The 20351-nt window shown below is 39.5% G+C and overlaps 1 protein-coding gene across 1 annotated transcript in view; it reads right to left on the reverse strand.

Moving 5' to 3' along the window:
- Positions 1-17079, reverse strand: part of NSMAF (neutral sphingomyelinase activation associated factor) — a 37833-nt gene extending 20754 nt beyond the window's left edge. The window contains exons 1-6 of the mRNA XM_071737605.1: positions 16738-17079; positions 5773-5862; positions 5594-5672; positions 5436-5503; positions 5310-5346; positions 2696-2746 (exon numbers count right to left, since the gene is read on the reverse strand). Of these exons, the coding sequence (XP_071593706.1) occupies positions 2696-2746; positions 5310-5346; positions 5436-5503; positions 5594-5672; positions 5773-5862; positions 16738-16790 (378 nt within the window). The 5' untranslated portion in view covers positions 16791-17079. The remainder of the gene's footprint in view (positions 1-2695; positions 2747-5309; positions 5347-5435; positions 5504-5593; positions 5673-5772; positions 5863-16737) is intronic.
- Between the last annotated feature and the right edge of the window lie 3272 nt (positions 17080-20351).

Here is a 20351-nt window from a genome sequence, read left to right on the forward strand (position 1 = left end):
CCTCTACCAAGTTTTCAGCTGAAAAGATTCCAAATCCAATCACAACCCATTTTAACTATAAAATCCTCTCTAGCACATCACCTAGCATACATGGCAAACTCTTTTTTTCCCCTCAACAAAGCTTTCCCAGCTTTCTTAAATGTTACTTCATAGTATCTGTTTCTGGTTTTGACTTAAGTTTATTATAAGCACGTGAATGGATCAACTAGTACCAGTTCTTACACATAACTCATATTTAGCAAAGGTGGTGGGATTCCTTTATGTCCTCTGAATGCAATATAAAACTGGTTTAACACATTCCTGTAGGGTTTTGTAATTTGTCAGGATAGACTTCAAAAAAAACCAAACAAACCCCAAAACAACCCAAAATAAAATGTGATCAAAAAGACTACAAGATGACATCGATCACTGGATACAATTGGTTTAATTTAGAATGGAAGGAAAGAAGACATGGGAAACTAGATGACCTTCAGTATTATGTATCTGAGCTGAAGTAACAGCAATCCACAGGGAAAGCATGCTTCAGGAAGCAAAGGGAGATGGAGTAAATGGACACAAGATACTCAGTAGCATTTTTGATAAAAGCCTAGTAACATTTCACCCAGAGCATCATTTTCCTTCAAAAGGGAAAACCTGCCTCTCAGGAGTCCTGGTGGATAATCTGCAAGGATTGCTTACAGCCAACAAAGTAAAAAGCTTTTGTGAGCAGTTCTCTGGGTATCTGTCTTTTGTAAAGGCAACAGCTCAATATTTTGTAACTGATCTGAAACAATTGATGCAAGACATGAAAGATAAAATGTACAACCAGATTCCTGCACTCAGCGAAGCATCTGGAACTGGCAACGACTGAAGTCAAACTATATTTCTTGTTTTAATATAGCAGAAACATAGCTACACTTTTGTGAAGTGGATCTTAATGTTTAACTGTCAGCAACGTATTAAGTATGAATGAATCTTGACTTAGGAGAAAATAAAGTGAAAAGTCTTCCAAACAGCCCTTTTGATTCTTTTTCACTGTGCTGGCAATGTAAGTAATATATTTGTATGACACTTAATAAATCTTGCACATGGATGCAAATCAGAAGGACTAGAAAGGGAAAACAAAGACTAGAGGGCAAAACAGGTTCAACTAATGAAGAATGAATGACATAACGCAAACAAACAAAGAAAATTGAAAAATTATAGTTTAAAGACAGATTTAGTTGCAAAAACAACCCAGAGCAGCTGTTGAGAGAACAGAGATCATCTCTTGCCTCTTTGCTGTTCATTACAATAGCACAAATTTATAGACTCCCTCATTACAGCCAAATGCCAGGTCCTGCACTTTGACCACAACAGCCCCAGCAGCACTACAGGCTTGGGGAGGAGTGGCTGGAGAGCTGCCCAGCAGAGAGGGACCTGGGGGTGTTGACTGGCAGCTGGGTGAACATGAGCCAGCAGTGTGCCCAGGTGGCCAAGAAGGCCAACACCATCCTGGCCTGCCTGAGAAACACTGTGTGCTGCAGGACAAGGGAGGTGATCCTGCCCCTGTACTCTGCCTTAGTGAGGCTGCAGGTTGAGCACGGTGTGCAATTTTGGGCACTGCAGTATAAGAAGGACATTGAGCTGCTGGGGAGGGTACAGAGAAGGGCAGCCAAGCTGATTAGGAGTCTGGAGAACAGGGCTTATGAGGAGAGCCTGAGGGAACTGGGGCTGTTCAGTGTGAAGAAGAGGAGGCTGAGGGGAGACCTCATTGCTCTCTGCAACTACCTTAAGGGAGGTGGTAGTGAGACAGATGCTGGCCTCTTCTCTCTGGTGACCAGTGGCAGGACAAGAGGAAATGGGGTAAAGCTCCACCTGGGTACGTTCAGGTTAGATATTAGGAAAAACTTCACAGAAAGAGTGGTGAGGCATTGGAATAGGCTGCCCAGGGAGGTGGTGGGGGCACCAGCCCTGGAGGTGCAAGGTAGATGAAGAGCTACAGTGGATTGTTAGTGGTTGGGGGTTGTAGGGTGGAGAGATGGACTCTATGATCTTAGAGGTCTTTTCCAACCTTGATGATTCTACAATGCTTAAAATTTCTTACTTGAACAAATATGTTGAGAAAAATAAGTCTGTTTGCTTCAGATCTTGGGCATATATGGCTTTTAATGACTCTGCATTTTAGTTTTGCTTGTGCCTCAACTCATCTCACATTCCAGGTGAAAACCTCTTCTGTCTTGAAGCCTCCAAGCTCAAAATCAGAGCCACCCCATCAGAAGAAAGGAAAGAAAAGTAAGCTCTAATTTCTGCTATGAGCAGTCATATCCACCATTTCTTTGCTGTGAAACACTCAGCTAGGAAATATAAATTAGCAATCTCTCATTTCAGGTGTGAGCAGAACTTAGGAGAAGCTGTTTAGCCAGGATGCAGAGTCCACTGGATACGAGACAGGTTTGACTGTAGAGAGAGCCCACAGAGCTGCTTATCAGGGTAAACAGTAAACAGTAAGCATGTATGGCCTCCCAGGGACACCAGAAACTCATTGTGGAAGAATTCAGACACTCGTTTTATCAATATGCACAATTACCTTTTTTCTTTTAAGTTTTATTGTCATATTCCTCAAACTATAATTATCTTACTCTTTCAGAAATGAGAACCTAGATCTTTGCAAAGCATTAGTTTGCTAAGAGCAGCACAAAAATATATACTTATATATATAAAAATATATACTTACTCTTACAGTTTTATAGGGTGCAATAATGTTTCTTTCTTTAATGAGAAAAACCTGAAAGAATAAATGTCACCATTTCAGTCCTTAAAATATAATTAAATAAATCAGAAGTATGGATGAAGACTAAGAACACTGTTTAAGCAAGCAAAACACTGGGTTGCAATATCCTGCTTTAGCTACCCCAGATAAGCTGCAGAAAAACAATGACCTTTTATAGAAGCTAACTGCAAGAGGGCCAAGTGTCCAATTTAGTTCAGAGGCTTACTTACTTATGTAGTTTGTTAGTGGGGTTTTATTCTAATCATATGACCTTCAGCGAGTTCCAAGATTAAAGCAAACGCACACAGCCATCAGTCTAATCCCATTCAGTGGAAATATACTCCCCCTCTTCTCTTCTGGTGGCTCATGCCCTCAGGGTTCTATCCTCAGAAGAATTACCCCACAGGAGCAATTCACAATACAAACTACTGTATAAACCTTCTCAAATGAGCCCCTTCTTCCACTGCAAACATTTTGATTCCTGTTCCAGCTGCTATGAACACCACATCTCCTCTCTCATCCAACATTTTTGTTTTTGAACGATTTTGTTCTGTAATGTTAATTTGTACATCTGAGAGGATCTTCCCTCCCCAAAACCCAAATGAAATGTCTCTCCTCCTTCAGAACATTCTTACAGTCTGTAGAAAGAATTGACTGCTAGCACACTGGTTTGTAGGTATGACCTTACTATTTTCTGTCTGAAAGACAATAAGCCAGAAGTAAGCTGTGGTTTTGCTTTGTTTGTAGGGAAGGCTCAAACTTACTAAATCTCAGGCCTGACTGGATTGGTTCTGACTTGCACAGAACACCCTGGAAGGCACCACCAGCTGTCTTCTACTCTGTGGCTCCAGAGACCTGTCTGATCAAAGGGCCCTTTCCAGTGCTTCGATTTGCTTCCCATGGAAAGCACATCTGTGGCTGTACACTCCAAAGCACTTGTGGCAGCCGCCTCAAAACCAAGAGCAAACACTAAACTTGCAGGAACAGATGTTGTACCATTCTCCAGCCAGAAGCCTTCCTCCTTCCCACTGGGTGACAACAGAGCTCACTTTCACCACACAACCACTCACAGCACCTGCCAGCCAGAAGCAAGTGAGGGGTATGCTTAGCAGTTTCCAAGCTCAGCGTGCCTCTAACTGCTGCACAGAAAACTAATGGCAATTAGTGCCTCCCTGCTGACATCAGCTTGTACAGACCTGTCTCAGGCCAAAGGAGAATAAGAGTCAGAGACACCTGCTTTACACTCAGATCACCCTTCTACACTATAATTAAATATTTTTCTGAGAGTCCAAATTACATTAAAAAGTAGACAATACAAAAAAAAAAAACCAACAACCAAAAAAGAAAAAGATGGAGGCAGAGCAAAAACTTTAGCACAATGTACTAATTTTCTCTTTTTGAAGGTTTTTCCCCCTATTTTATCTCAAGATAACTTATTATAATCTCCATTATTACTTCATTTTGCTGTATTTTACAGCTGTTTGTTTCTAAGATGCCTGTTATATACAGCAAAGCTTCTTATCCAGCTATGGATTAGAAAGTTTGAGGGTTTTTTTAAGATTGGTAAGCTACACATGGGAGGCATGGGGCGTGGGGGTGCTAACCACATCTGGTGGTTCAAAAGTTAATTCTTTCTTCCTGTGAGATGTGTATATAATTTTTTGTTCTTCAGGACATATACTAATGATCTAACATGGAACAATTGGAATACCTTTCTAAAAAACATTCAATATACAAACTGCCAACATGAACAATACTCCTCAGTTTCAGAAACAGAAGCAGTTTCAAGATGAAATTAAATATACTTATTACTTTAACACAGTCCAGAAACTTATCCAGCATAGGCACTATTAAATTCTTAAATTAATTTCTGACTGCAACAGTACTTAACTAAGCAAGGCTATAGATTTTAGATATTGTTAAAGAAAGATTTTACAAAGAGAATAGAATGCTTAACAGGGTATTTCCAACCCCATCTCTATCCTTTCCTGAAATAAAAATGAACAATTTTTTTGAAAATTTTACCATTTTGGAACACCTGCAATGTACCAAGGTTGAAGTATACTACCTTGTTTAACATTAAGTATGAACATATCCAAGTTAACTACAACTCATGATTGAAACTTGAACCCAATATTTCAGGACAGCTACTGAAAATTAGGTGGACTTACAGCACAGTCCTATGTTTTCACAAAGCTGAACTGCAAGGATCAAAATGTCTTTGCTGTTACCACTACAGGCTGCAGGAAGTAGGAGAAAGCAATATAGCAAGACCAGGACAATGATTAATAACCCATTTAATTTCAGTCTATTCTCCTTATTCATTCAAATCTAAAATTGCCCTAAGCTCCATTATAAAATGAACAGTGTAAAAACTTCTTTATCAAATTAATGATTTAATGAAGTCATTAACAACTTGAAATTCCCAGCATCAACAGCTCCACATTAATGCTAAGATTTCAACACTAATTAGTTTTGTCTCCAGTTAACCCCCACCCTAACAGTCCAGCTCCAAGACACTGTTAAAGAAAGTAAACTCTCATTTATACATCAAGAGTCTATTATATGCAGGTCTTACCTGATTACATACAACAGAAATCCTCCCAGATGTATCCCTAAAATGCAAAGAAGATGTTATAAGAGATGGGTGTTTTAGCTTTAAAAAGAGTTAAATACATACTTACAGCAACTCAAATCCACATACCGTGTGAAAGGGTTATTTGTTTCATGGTCTTCTGGGGCTTTTATACTAATGCAGTCTCTCAGTGGTATCTGCAGGAAATCGTAAGAATGCATTACTCATACTCCTTTTTAAAAGAGAATCTTAAGTTACCAAAGAAATTGTAAGGTTATACTACTTACCTTGATAATGGGTTGTATATTGTCATCAGGTTCAAAAATTATTGACTTTGAACAGATCTTAAGAGACCCTCTGAATTTTCTAAAAGAAACAATAAAAAAAGAAAGTAGTTTTGTATGTGTTAAAGATACACAAGACTAGAATGACTCCAGTAAATAAATGTATGAAAAAATGTTTGTACCTTTCATCTCTGCAACCATTATTTATAATATGATTAGCTGTGTGCTGCTCAAAGTAATATTCTTCCAGGTTAAGAAGAAGCAGTGAAAACCTACAAGTAAATAAAAATTATTTATTAAAAAAAAAAACCACACCATAAAATTAGTATTCTTAATAAAATATATCAAATCCTTGGGAAGTCTTCCTTGATTTCTGTATCATGCCCCATACCCTGAGAATCTAAATTAACTTTTAAAAAGAACAAACCCATATGGAAAATTTATGTACCCATGAAAAAGATCAATTGATGCTCTTCCAACATATATAAGGTTAGCTATTTGATTTTGTTCATATGTCTCTGGTAGGAACTATCCTAACACAGACAGGCTTTCCTATCCAGTAATCACTACTTCAACCCTGAGCAGTGTGTATGCCTGTCAAAATATGCAATGACACAAAAGAAGAGGCAGGAACCAATTGCTTGGATTGGAGGAGATTAGATCTTTTTGAACTAAGGCCAAATTACATTGGTCCAAAGTGTTAAGTGAAAACACAGCCAGGGTTTTACAACACAGCTGAGCCACTTGATGTATACCCTCTGAGGAAGCTTTACCTTCCTCTCCAACCATATTTTTGCACTTCTCTTACCAGCACCAGTGCCTGTTCAACCCCACAGGAAGCCTGTTTACAGATTAATCCAACAGACAATAGATCTCAGTAAAAGAAAATAAATAATAAAAAAATCTGTAGTCTTCTGAAGTATTTGGAACAGTATTTAATGTTTAGTCTGGAGAAGAGGAGGCTCAGGGGAGACCTCATTACCCTCTACAACTCCCTGAAAGGAGGGTGTAGCCAGGGGGGAGTCGGTCTCTTCTCCCAGGCAGCTACCAGTAGGACAAGAGGGCATGGACTTAAGCTCTGCCAGGGGAGGTTTAGGTTGGATATTAGGAAGAATTTCTTTACAGAGAGGATGACCAGACATTGGAATGGGCTGCCCAGGGAGCCTCTGTCATGGATTCTCTGTCCCTGGAGGTTTTTAAGAAGAGATTGGATGTGGCACTCAGTGCCAGGGTCTGGTAACCACAGTGGTAGTGCATCAATGGTTGGACTTGTTGATCTCAGAGGTCCTTTCCAACCCAGCTGATTCTGTGATTTTATGATTTAATTGCAGGATCATGGTAACACCAGTGGTGGTATGAGGTAAATGCAAATAGGCTAAATTAAATAAGAAACTCTGTTTTCTAACAATTTAACCTTTAAAACTGCTTCACCCGATCAAAGCTTTACTAACAGGGTAAACACACACCCATGTCACCTATGTGCTTCAGCTGAGGGGAATGACAGAAGTAGAAACACATCACTTCAACAGCTTGTTTGTACATTGCACTGCCCCATCTGCAGAAATACTTAGAGTGTATATTCACATCCATGCTTGGAGCTATTTTCAATGCGTTCGTGATGTGCTCCATGAGAAATGCCCAGGACAATGCTAACAGACCTTGTGTCCCCAGAGCAGCATTCAAAGAGCATTAAACACGTCAAGAGTTCACAAAATGAACTGAATGTATTGAATAGCCTGCTTGTTAAGAAAGCATATTTCACAATACAAAAAGCAGCAATATTGGAAAATACATCTTATTCAGGTAAGGTTTGTGCCGTGCCTGTTATATATTAAACAGAACATAACAATAAAGGTTTACTGTAACTGGAAATAACAGTAGGGCCATATATTCAAAGCTGCTGTGTTCAAGACACTTCGTCCTAATACTCTGTTTCTTTTTCCAAACAATATACTCTTTATCTCTCCTTCATTGAAAACAGGTTTTTTTAAGATGCCATTAAGAAACAACTGATATTAAAATGTTAGAAAAACACATGACTAAGAACAGTATAGGCCATACAACACTCCTGAAGAAAATTCAACACAAATCTCAACGTATCCTTGGCCTCTATTCCAGTTGTTGTTATTACACAGCTCTTTAATATCTCTATAGTTTCAGTGGACTTTTAGGGGCTCTGTCTTTAGATGTTCTTTCTCAGAAGACTTCAGTTGCCTCATGTTTCTCATAGAAGTCTGTTCTTCAAGCCTACTACTACTCATGATACTGTGTTCTAGCGACAGGTGTAAACTGAATTTCCATGTTTCTGAGGCCTTGGTGCCTTCAAATGCACTAAGTCATTCTTTTCATAATTAGTTTGACCACTGACTTTCAGGAAGCTGAAAATAGAGCATATAGCTCTGTATTTTGACGAAAAAAAGCTTCACTAAGAAAAGTCTACAAGTTAAGGGAAAAAGAGAATATGAAACCATAGCAGCTTCCACACAGTTACCATTAAATCCCATTTTCCAACACATCATCCAGTTGAAATCATCTGGAACATACTTAAAATATTTGGGAATTTGCAAACTCTCATCTAGTAAGTACTATCACATTTTGATTGAAGCTTTTAAATAAAGCTGTCTTTGGATATATAAAGAACAATTCACCATCATAATTTTTTTCTTTCTAGTGCATATAAGCATGTCCATTTGGCTTATTATCCCAAAGACAAAATAATTAAATTACAAAAGTTCATAACAAATACCCATATTTGTATGGGAATGGATACTATTGACATAGAGAACAATCAGCTCCACAGTGATGATGTTTGTGGCCTCACAGTTTTTCTTCCAAGAAAACTGGTAACACCTGGTTGATAAAAGTAATTTCTTAAATTCTTCATTCTTGAACTCCTTCTTTTGTTTCCATCTAGTCTTTCAACAAACTCCTCACGTTTTTATACTCTTTCCAAAGGCACTTGTTGACAGCACTGGTAATTAATGTACTTTCAAGTTTTTGGTAATTGCATACATTCAAGACAAACTATGTTTTTACATCAAAACATTAATTCTGTTATTCACAGTAACTACATCATGCTTACACAAGCCAAAAGTTCTTTTTCAAATTTTTCAGGATAACCACCCCCTAGAGACTGTTGTATCATTAAACTCAACACCTTAGGCATCAACTCATCTTCCTAGACTACCCAGCTTTACAGGGAGAGCACTGCTGGAGAACTTTCTGATGTCAGCTGTGCTGTCTTGACAATGGGTTATACTGCTGGCAGCTGTTACAGCATTTTTCTCCAATCATTGTACACCATATAGGCCAGGTGCATTTTCCACATTCTATCTGAACTTTCACACTCTCCACAGAACCCTTCAGCTGGTTCTGCAGCCTCTTCCAAACATTTCTGTGCTTATTGCTACTCTACTACTTGCAAGTCACATTTACTCTAATAATACTTTCCTGTATTTTCAGGCTGCAATGAGTCACTTCTGCAGGCAGAGACAGATACCAAATCTCCATAAATACAATTGTCCATCTCCAATCTTCTCAAGCACCAAATCTTCTCAAGAATCCAAAGATTATGTCACAAGACAGTGTACCTTTTCAAAATTCCACCTTTCTTGGCCATACCATATCCTTCAAACCACACAATGTCACTGTCTGCTTTTCCACAGGGACCAAAGGAACACCATAAGCTAACAAGTGTTGGTGTTCTTTTTCCTGAAGCCCAACTGCTTGCATACACAGATTAAGCCCATGTTTCACTCTTTTTCATGATACTGCTACTGTGTTCCAGATCCCTGGAGTTGGCGCATAGCTTTGTCTCTCAACCTTTTGATCACTCATGACAATAATCCCTCTTCATCTTCTTTCTACACGTAAGTTTCCAAGCTCTAGTTAGAGTACCATTTGCAGAACCAAAGTTTTCAAATTAACATCTCAATCACTGGTTGTGTTGGGCTGAAAAATTTAGACCAGTTAAAGACCTTGGAAATTCTGAAGCACATTATGAAGCACATGTTGGAATTTCTCAGCTCATGCAAGTCCTGACAGCATACTTAAATTTTGTTTGTCTGTGTAAATGATTCATAGAGTTGTCAAAAAAGGAAAAGTTAAGTCAATATCACCAGATACTACTAGAGTACAGTCAGAGCTCTTTATTTTTACAGAACAGACTTCTTCCACTCATCTAAGTAGAGCCACTGATAGCTATTTTATCAACAGGGTTCCTCTTGAGAACCATCACCACACAGGATGATACTTCAGGTTTACCAGGACGTTTAACAAGTATTTACAGATAGCAAGGGAACAGATTGGTTTCTGCTATGTTGCACCAGAAGGCAGTGTTGCAAAGCTCTGAAAAAATAGGAAGCCAGTCACAATAGCCAGACAAGTAAAGCAATGGGGATCTTCAGTATGCAACTAAACAGCTGGAGTTCAGGCTGACTGTCTTCCAAAGAACTAGAGAAGGTATTCCAAAGACACATGATATCTAGTTGACAGACATATAAAATGTATATAATATCAACTGCTGAATAGTCCTATGACAGGAATTTGTATACTATTCGTATTCTATGCTTGGTATAGATCTAAAAATAATAATTTAATTCTTCTGTGCATGACAGAAAAAACAAAACCAAACCACACAACAAACCAAACAACACCAAAAACTCCAAACCTAGAGGAACCATCCAGTAGGAAGGGCATGTATGTTACCTTGTACAAAAAAATGACTGAACCTGTAATAGTAGAGACCCATATTTTGGTCTCAGGTCACTGAGCAGCTGTAGTGTTCACCACGCTGAGTAATGAGCAATAAACACTGCAAGCCTATGACTTACCCCTGAAGAACGGGTGGATCCCAAAGCCAACACCAAGCAAGCCTGATCCCAGTCTACCCTCCCTTACCTTCAAGTCTGACCATAAGACCCAACCTCAGCAATTAGTCATCCAAGCTGGGGTTCCAGTGAGAAGGATTAGACAGTTTCAATAATGCAATTGGTTCCCACCCCCAAAAAAACCCTATTAAAATATAAAAAACCATCTTCCATCCTGTAAGTATCAATCGGGAAATGTATGACACTATCATACCTAAAATGAAAAAAAGTAATTTTTTTGGTCTTTTTAAATTATCAGCAAGAATTGACATCTGAACAAACAGCTCTGGTTCTAGTACAAGGACTTTTGTTCCTTAATAAAAAAGGAAAAGGATCTTGTATATGCTCTTGCTGCTTCCAGACCTTTTACTCTATAATAAAGTAATAATTGAATAATTAAAAAACCACAGACAAACACAAAAGGATCAAGTTTGAGATATTTTTCTTAGCAGCAGCTTGTAGCTTATTTTAATTCATTTTCAAAATGTATAACCCAGTTATGACTTGAAACTTCTTAAGCATAAATGATTTAATTAGTATTTCTTAAAAATCTAACTAGAAAAAGTTATGCTGTATCTTCTGTTGGAAAGAACTCAAATATCTGACGATATAAAATCCTTTGAAATTAAGAAATAAAACTCACACTTTACAGTGTATTACAGGCTATTTTTATGCTGCCGTCCTAACAAAGGCAGATGTCACAGGTTTACGTTTACAAATTTTGTGGCCACCATGCTATTCGATGTCTCACAACAGACTGATGAGGTCAGTAAACCACAGTCATGTCTTCAAGGATCATTTGCATTTGTTTTTATATATTGAACTTGACATAGACACTTTTTTAAAAAGCCATATACTATTTTGAAAATGACAAAGCCAAATAAGACAAGATTTTCAAAGAAAGTTCAAACCCCATGAATGGTCTTGTAAGTGGAGTCTGAAAGATGTTCAATACCATATAATACAGCTTCTTACCAGTATATTTATCTTCAAAGTCTATCCAATAGCAAGCAAGTTTTCAGAAAACATCTGAGATTATATTTGCTTAACACATGTGATAATTTGAAAATTGGAGCTTCAGAAAAAAAAAAAAATCTTCAGCAGCTTCACCATTCCAGCTGAGCCTACCACCTCAAACATGCCTCAGAAATTACTCTGCAGTTGTGGACACAATCCACTTCCAACAGAACAAGCTACCACATTAGCAGACAGATCAGAATACAAGCTTAGTTCAGCTGTGAAATTTCCTCAGGACAGTTCTGCACAAGTTTAGTAACTCGTATCAGTCCAGGGAAGGGAACAAGAACTACCAGAAACAGAAAAATGTGAAGTCTGGGGCAAGAACAAGGTAGCCAAGAATGAGAGCTTTCCCCTCAGAGGGCAGCAAGCCTGCACAGCAGCTCTGCTATCAGAGAAGCTGAGAGCCAGTTTCCCTTTCCAGGATGACTGCATTAGTAGCACCACTACCTTGAGCTCTAGGGTGGCTGCAAGGGCACTTAGCACTGTTACACTTCAGTTTTAATGCACACTGTGTATCTGAAATCAATAGCAGTTGAAGCTGGGAAGGGGTGTGGAGAAGACTATGATAGCTAAGGGGGCTCTACTATAACAACTCACACAGCTGGAAAAAAAAATTACTTTAAAAAGCACAAGGATTCTGCCAGTTTGAAACAGAAGGAAATGTTTTCAGCCACAGCCGTGTCAGTCCACCTGGGAGAGTATGCTGGGGGGACAAGGGAGAAGCTGTGGATAATCAGTATAAAGTAGTCATACCCATCCCCCAGAAAACTTTAATGAGGGCTCTAAAGGCTTCTGTGTTGGAACATCTCCAGTTCACACCCAAAGTTAGAAGTGTACAGAACCTGGTAGAGCAAAGAATTAATCTTGTAGCAGTGTATGACAGAGCTGTTTGAGCTCAAAAAGTAAGCACCTAGACTTAAAGTGAGAGGTAAATCAAACTGTATTAATATAAATTTGCTTGAAGGCTTCTTTCAAATTCTTGTTCTTATATTGTCCTGGAAAAATTATATTAAAAAAATCTGAGAAATTCATATGGAAGTGACATGGAAGGTATTTTCTTGTGAAGGGAACCAGTACTGTTTCGAGAAGCAGCTTCAAGAAACAAACAAGCCAAAAAAAAGCAGACATCTTCCCAAGAAAAACAGTACTTAATGTACAGCAGCAGAAAACTAAGATTACCACAGGTAAGGCTGGTAAGGCACAGGTAAGGCACAGCAGTGAAGAACTCTCATTGCTCTTTTCTAAATATGTAGTAGAAAGTGTCCTGTTTATTTCTGTCTTTTTCATAAAGCTCCCATTTAATTGCCACTCAGGAACGGACTGAGGAATACAAGTCACGAACACACCCAAGACCCATTGGAAAACCAGGCACCACTCTAGGTAGCAGGAAAAGACTCACAAAACTTCACCTCATATGATGTCATCCTCTACATGTAAGGTTTGGGAACCCAAACAGCACTCAAATTTTCCTAGCATTGTTCAGAGTTTACAGCAGAGAAGTGAATTACACTTCACAAGCTAAAACCTGGGGCTTTATAAATCCTGCCAAGATGTTACAAAACGTTCTTCAAATAACAAGTGTGCTACATCAGGCTTAGCCAACTCTAGAATTTTACTGTTACCTTGATTGATGTGTCTGTCCCTCTATATTTTATTGTTTGAAAAGATCTCATTGGAGAGTCAACGACATGGAGGAGGATGTGTGCGTGTGTGCAACACCTCTCCAAAAAAACCACCCCAACTGCCCCACAATTTATTTTATATACCAACATCACCCACCAACTAAGCACTGGATATGTTCAAATCAGATGTGTATGAATGTGCAGGGACCTTGCTTGTGTCTTGGCAAAATCCCTTCTATACCAACCAGAGGACAAGGTACCCCACTGATCCTGCCTTAAATTCTTAATCTGTGACTGAGTTTTTATTATTTCCTGTCATGTCATCAGGAAAGTACACACTGGAAATATACTGGAACACAGGGCTTTCAAGTGGTTGATCTGAAACACCTTGCAGAACCAGTTGACCTGATACTGAAGGACATTGCCAGGGATGAAAACACAGGCCAGCCCAAATAAGCAGCAGCCCACAGCTACGTAAAACCAATTCTAAAATTAACCTCCTCCTCAGAAGAGCAAACTGTCTGCAGGCCAGCTGCAGAGCTCATTTGGTGATGTTTGCATAAAAGCCTTCGTTAGGGATATTTTGTCCCAACAGAATTAGATGAGGATACAGATTTAAAATAAATAAATAAATAACCAAATGACCAAGCAGCAGCCACAGAAAAGACCCACCCGCAGGACCTACATGCTGCCAGTAGGTCGCTTCCTGTGAGTGATGCTCCCAGCAGAAGAGGTGAATCCCTCAAATAGAATGTCAACAAAGGGTACAAGACAAACCAGCAGAACTACATTGTAAAAAGCCTCTATATTAAGTGTTAGATTTGGCCATGTTTGGGCACACCTCCAACAGAACTGAGAACTCGGTTTATAAAGAGACCAACACCATACCATTTAATTTGAATTCTTGCAACTAAAAATTGCAGAAAACAAAACCAAAAAGCTAAAAAAACCAACCAACCAAAAAAAAGATTCCTGTTCACGAATGCTGAGTGCTTTAGGGATTAAACAAGTTGGGTAAGCATGCACACAGAAGTAATCACAAAGGGATATAATATCTTAGCTTCCATTACTATGAACACTTTGGGAAAATGAAAACAGACGTGAACACAGATGAAATAGAGATAGAATACAGATGAATATGAAGGCAAAAACCTGCTCAGTAGGAACACTGATTTGTTTAATCAAATGTAAAGTAAAACCTGCTCCTTGTTCTCACTGTGAGCATACAGGACATTTCAATACTTTCTTGGTTTGTTTGATTTTTTTTTTTCTTTTCTAGAAAATGGCACACAGTCAGAAAAGTAAGTTTATGTAATCAGATACTGAAATGGTTCAACTGATAAGAGGAAAGAATTTTTTCAGGTCACTTAAAATTAATCTAATTTTCCTTCCCCCAAAGCAACTGCGTAAGGTCAACTTTTTACCTACAAAGTATCCTCTTTGTATACTTTTATGAGTATACTCTCTACCAGAACTTTTATAGATCACATTACTGTAGAAAGCAATGTAAAAATAAAAACAATAAAAATACCAAACAAACAAAAAACCCAAAACAAAACAAAACCAAAAAACAAAAAAACAAAAGCAAAAACCAAACCACACATTAAAAGCAGCTGCCACAAAGTTTCAAAAAGTCCTTGTCATCTCACCAGGAAATATCTACACCAAGATCACATACATCATGAGAAGCCTTGAAGCAGGGGTTGCTGTCTAAAAATTACCCAGTAAGAAAGAGGCTCTGAGAAGTTCTACCTTCAATTAAGTGATAAAGAGCTGGGGGTTTTTGCTGCTGTTTTAAGGCGGGACTGTAAGAAAAAAAGGAAGCAAAATTCATTATTTCTCATTTGGTACTTCAGAGCCCTAAATCTTTTAAACCATGTAAATGTTTTTAAAATTTCCTATTTCAGAAAAGTGCAGGAAGGAAGGGAATGTAAAAGACCTGATACAGGGTACAAAATATGTACAAATCTATTTTACACAAATATCATTGTTGGACAAGGGGAAGAATCAGAGAAATGACCTTGCAAATATTTACACAGGAAAAACTACCAGAGTGAATGAGAGCAAGATTCATCTTTCATGAAGTACTCAAATTACAAACTCAAATAATACATGATTCCAAATATGAGCAAAGAAAAGTTTTTCATTAGAGACTTTCAGTAGCTCCAGATCAGTAATGCTGACAGACACTGGTATGTTTGATTTGTTTTCAGGGCTTTTTACGAGATTAAGATCTCATTTGGCTTCTTTGGGTCACGTTTGATGAGTTTTGGCCTGTTTCTCAGCTTCTCAAATAAAAGTTGACTATTTATTGCAAATCCTTAGCAGAGCTCATACAGTTTTTCTTCCAGCTTTTCCTACACTTTACATGGTTTACTTCAAAACTTCTCTTTTCCTTCTACACAGGAAGTTTGTCCATTCTCCTTACACAAAACTGAAACCACAAACAAGAAGGTACAGAAGACAAGAAGAGATGCAGAATATGCCTCTACTTCAAAACATCTTTAAAAGCTTTAGTAGCTTTACGGGCTACATAGCTATGAGACCAGAATTTATATGGACAAAGTGAGCCGAGGTCCTTTGTCATGTGGCTTACTCATCAACAATAAACAGTGCTGAGTAACCAGAAGCATCGGGAATTTGCACAGGACCTGCACACCAACAATACTCTGCTGTCAGACCCCTTGGCTCCCTGGTTCCTGCAGCTGAAGGCCAACGGGGTGGCCTTCAACACCCCCCAAAAGAAGACACCCGTGTTTTCTGCCTGACCCACACTGTTGTATTGCTCTCACATTGCAGATTTCCTACGTGGAGATACAAAGATTGTAAAGAGGTTTGAAACTGCACAACAAACCAGATGTAGAGAAGCCGCACAAAATAATGCAGGACGCTAGCTAAAAATAATGAGTAAACTCAGGATCTACTCTGGCACGTGTGATAAACCTTTCTTGTATGTTTAGTTACCCACAGGAACACAAAAAATGAGATTACAGTCAGAAAGCAAGCACGAGAAAATCGCATTTAACACTTTGAGGAGCTACCAGAGTCTGTAATTTAAGGCCTGACAATACACCGATTATAATTCTAGAAAAAAAAAAAAACAGCGCCCACATCTCTAGTGAAGCAGAGCTGTAGCTCCATACTATTTACACAACTGAGAAAAATCAAACAAATAAGTATTTTCATGCACTTTACAGAAGACGAGCAACACTCGTATTTCTCCAGGTCTGTCCCGCAGCCTTTCCAGCCTCCGTTTTCGGGAATCGTTTGCCATCTCGTTAAAACAGTAACAAAAACGAGGGCCAAGCCCGGCCCAGCAGCTACTCGCCGGTACCGGCGCTCCGCCAGGTCCAGCTGCCCCCCTCTTGGAGGAGGCCCTCCGCCTCCCCGCTCCGGGGGGCCCCGCGCTTCCCCGCCCCGGCGGAGGGGCACCCGGGGGAGGAAGGGGGAGTGTGGAGGCCGGGACAGGGCAGCACACGGGCCCTGCGCACCGGTGGGGGAGCGGGCGAGGTCGGTTCAGCCCCTGGGGACGGCGGCTCCAGCCTTCTCCCCTGGTGCGGCAGCTGAGGCCGGTCAGGGGGGGAAAGAGAACTGGGGAAGGGGGGGGACCGGGTGCCGGCGAGGCAGGGCTGCTCACCTCTCCTTAGAGTATAGCTCCCGCTCCAGCCGCCGCTTACGGATGAAAGCCATGGAGCCGGGCGGCCTCGGTGCCGCCGTCACAGCAGGCCAGGCCGCGCCGCGCCTCAGGGAGGCGGGGAGAGGCGGTCGGCCCGCGGCTGCAGGCAGGCAGGGAGGCAGCAGGTCTAGCGAGCCCGGCCGGGGGCGCCCGCTCCGTTTATACCGGCAAAGAGGCGGGGGAAGGTAGAAGAAGCAGCCGGGGACAAGAGCCAGGCCGCACCGAGGGCTCTGCGCCCTCGCCCGGGCTCCGGCGGCCCTGCGGCCGTGCAGGGCCTCCGGGGCGCCGGGCTGCGTCGTGGGGAAGCTGTATCACTGCTCGCTCCCCCACACGCCCCACCGTCTACCCGTTTCCTTAAAGCTTCTGCTGTTTTATTTTTATTGTTGCTGACACGGAGGAGCCACCCGTGTCGAGGGCTCACGCAGCAGGGGCTGGGTGTTGAAGCGCGGCTTTGGGGGGCCCGGAGGTACGGTGGGCCCTGGTCTTGGAGCGTAATGCTTGGGGCGAAAATAGTCTTCCATGTGCGCACGGAGGGTTATTATATAGCAAATGAGCCTGTTTACTTGCATTTAAATAAAAATTGTAAATACAGCACCATTGCGTTGAAATTCCTTCTGCCAATATTGCATGCGACAGATGCTGCCCGGACAGGAGGTGAAGTTCTGGCAGGTACTGAAAACCTAAAAATAAACATCTATGAAGTCAGAGGTAAATAAAACCCTGTAGTTCATATAGAACACTTTAGTTCATATAAGTGCTACTGGATCTGAACAATTATGTGTTTACTAAGGTGATCTCTTGTGAGGTAGAAAAGTACTGTTTGTTGCAGTTTGATAAGTAAAATTCATAATTGATGAGAGGATGTAATTTTTCACATAGGAATAAAAAAGCTTGTAGGTCTCAAAGAGATCATTTAATTTAGTTTGATCTCTGTGTTGTGGTTTATTTATATGTTGATCAGCGTTGTGTAAACATTTTTATCTTGAGGTCCCATAAATATGAATCTACAAAGTGTTGTGTATGCTGACAAGAGGCTTGTTTTCCCTAATTCTTTTCCAGGGACCTCATAGGCGTGGTTCACAGAATCTAAGGAGGTGACACATCACAGTTTGAAAACCAGTGATACCATCTAGAGAATAACTGTAGCAAGAACTATTTGTCTCATGGATTTGTAAAAGCACCAGTTTGAAGGAAATCTGAAACACTTGCATGTAGCTTGTACAAACACCAAATGTAATTTATGAATATGTATTTGTCCAATATCCAACCTGAATTACCTCTGCTTCATTCCTTGTCATAACCCCAGCAGAAATTGACAATATTTATGTTGTTCACCTGTGCTTTAGTAAAAAGGTGTCTGTAAGCATGCATACATCAATTCATACAGTTATTTATATGTGTGTCTATATATCCCCACAGACTAAACCATTTGTTTCATTTTCCTCATTTACCGCACTCTTAAATTATTTATTCTTACAGTCTTCCTCTGGCTTCTTTGCAGTCTGACCATGTCTTGATCTTAAGGTATAAGGGCCCTTGCAGCACTCCAGTTGGGACACTAACTTGTCCAGCACTAACTAGAGTGCAGTAATTATGTCCCACATACTACATGAGAGAGATGTCTATAAATGCATCCCAGAAATAATTTGCTTTTTCTCTTGTGACAGAAACTTATGCTCAGAACTTTTTCTAACATACTGCCACCGAGTTCTCTGCTTTTTATTTTGCATGTTTGAGTTCTTCTTAGGTTTAGCATCTTTCCTTGGCCTTGATGATTTCATCTTGCTAACTTTAGACATTTATTTGAATCTGATTCAGTATTGTAGCTCCCAAGTTGGTGAAAATAAAGATTTTTTAAAATGTATTGGTACTCTGTTGCATCTTGAAGATCACTGATAGAAACATTCACTAAAACTGAAAGCACTACAGATTCTTGTGGGATCTCATTTTAGATGCTGTCCAAGTTTGGTTTTTTGCAAGCAACATGCCATTTGGTTGGTTGTTTCATAAAACCTATCTCCTTTGCTTTTTGTTTTGAGAAAACTGTCATGGAACAGTGTCTGGTTTACACTAAACTCAAGATCTGTGATACATACTGTTTCTCTTTCGCTATCAAATCAGTAAAATTGATTGTAAAAAATGGCATTAGATAACTGTTAGACCATGTGTTCCTGGCAAACTAATGTTAATCTTTTCATCATTGAATTTATTTGAGAATATCCCTTAGGATCAAAATTAATCTGGATAGCTTTGAGTCTGCTTTTCTTAGGTATAGATACCTTATAGTTTTCTAGTCACCTTGGATCTAAATGGCCTTTTAGCAATTCAGAGATTTATTATGCTATATTATTAAGAAAAATTCTTCAGATCCTATTAACATGAGTAGATATAATTTAAATACTTTTTAACCCATCCCTTCTCTACATTATATAGTAAGATAAATTTAAGTAAGTATCTGAGCACTTTGAGTATATTTTTAGAACATTTCCTTGTTGCCCTTTATACCCTTTTTTACTTGTCACTCATTTTGTAATGTAGGCTTTGTGGTTCTATTCTTTTATTCATATTCTTTTATGTTACTCTTCAGCTATATCCTCTTATTGTGACTTTTTTTTTCCAATCTTTGAAGAGCTCCTAATGTGATGTTAACACAGTCTACTTCAGCTTCCTCTGCTTCCTTTTGTTCACATAAAGATAGCTTGCTATTGTATGTTTAATTAAAAATGAGTCTATTGTTCTCTGTAGAATATCTAGGTTAGCTTTAAGTGACTGAGCTCAGGCCTAGACCATACAGAAAGGAGGTTAATTAACTCATAGAATGGCAAGCTGCTATGATGAGCCTGCTTTTAGTACCCAGACTACCTTGATTAAAGCTGGCTTAACTATTTCTGCATAACAATGCAATCTAGAGTTGGTAATGCAGGAGTGCTTTTTCTTCCTCTTTTTCTTAGAGTAAGGAAGCTTATTTTGGTAAAATGTGTCATCATCACTTTCACCCAGTTTACCTTCTGCTTTTAAAATCAGAATGAGCTCCTCCCTGCTTGCCATGCAATTTGACTGGTGTTGCCTTTTATGAGTTCCCTCAGTACTGTGAAGCAAAAGATGATCCCTCAAATATTACAAGAACTTGATGGACCTTTTATACCTTACCTTAATGTTTTTCTAACTGGTATCCAATTAATTAAAATCCACTGGTGTCTCATGGGCAAGCTTTTTGAATATATTAGTTGCTCAGTGTAAGCAGAAAAAGCATCAACTTCCTCCTTTTGAATATGGCTTTATCCATTATGTAAAATAGACCCAAATCAGGACATACTTTTACTTCCTCCTTTTTATTTTCACCAAGAACAGTGTATTTTGGATCTTCCCAGACTTGATATAAAATGAGTCATTCTCTCCTCATTTCCAGTTCCCATTTTCCTTAAAATTCTGATACACAGCTATCACTTAAGTGTGCCACCTTATCTCTGGGATGATACTAAAACTGTATTTTTTACATAGGTTCACCAGATCACTCACGTTTCACTTCAGATATCCCAAGATATCATTGCTGTTTCTTCCCTCTTAATGCCTAC

Source organism: Heliangelus exortis, chromosome 2, assembly GCF_036169615.1.
Source record: "Heliangelus exortis chromosome 2, bHelExo1.hap1, whole genome shotgun sequence".
NCBI classification, from domain to species: Eukaryota; Metazoa; Chordata; class Aves; order Apodiformes; family Trochilidae; genus Heliangelus; species Heliangelus exortis.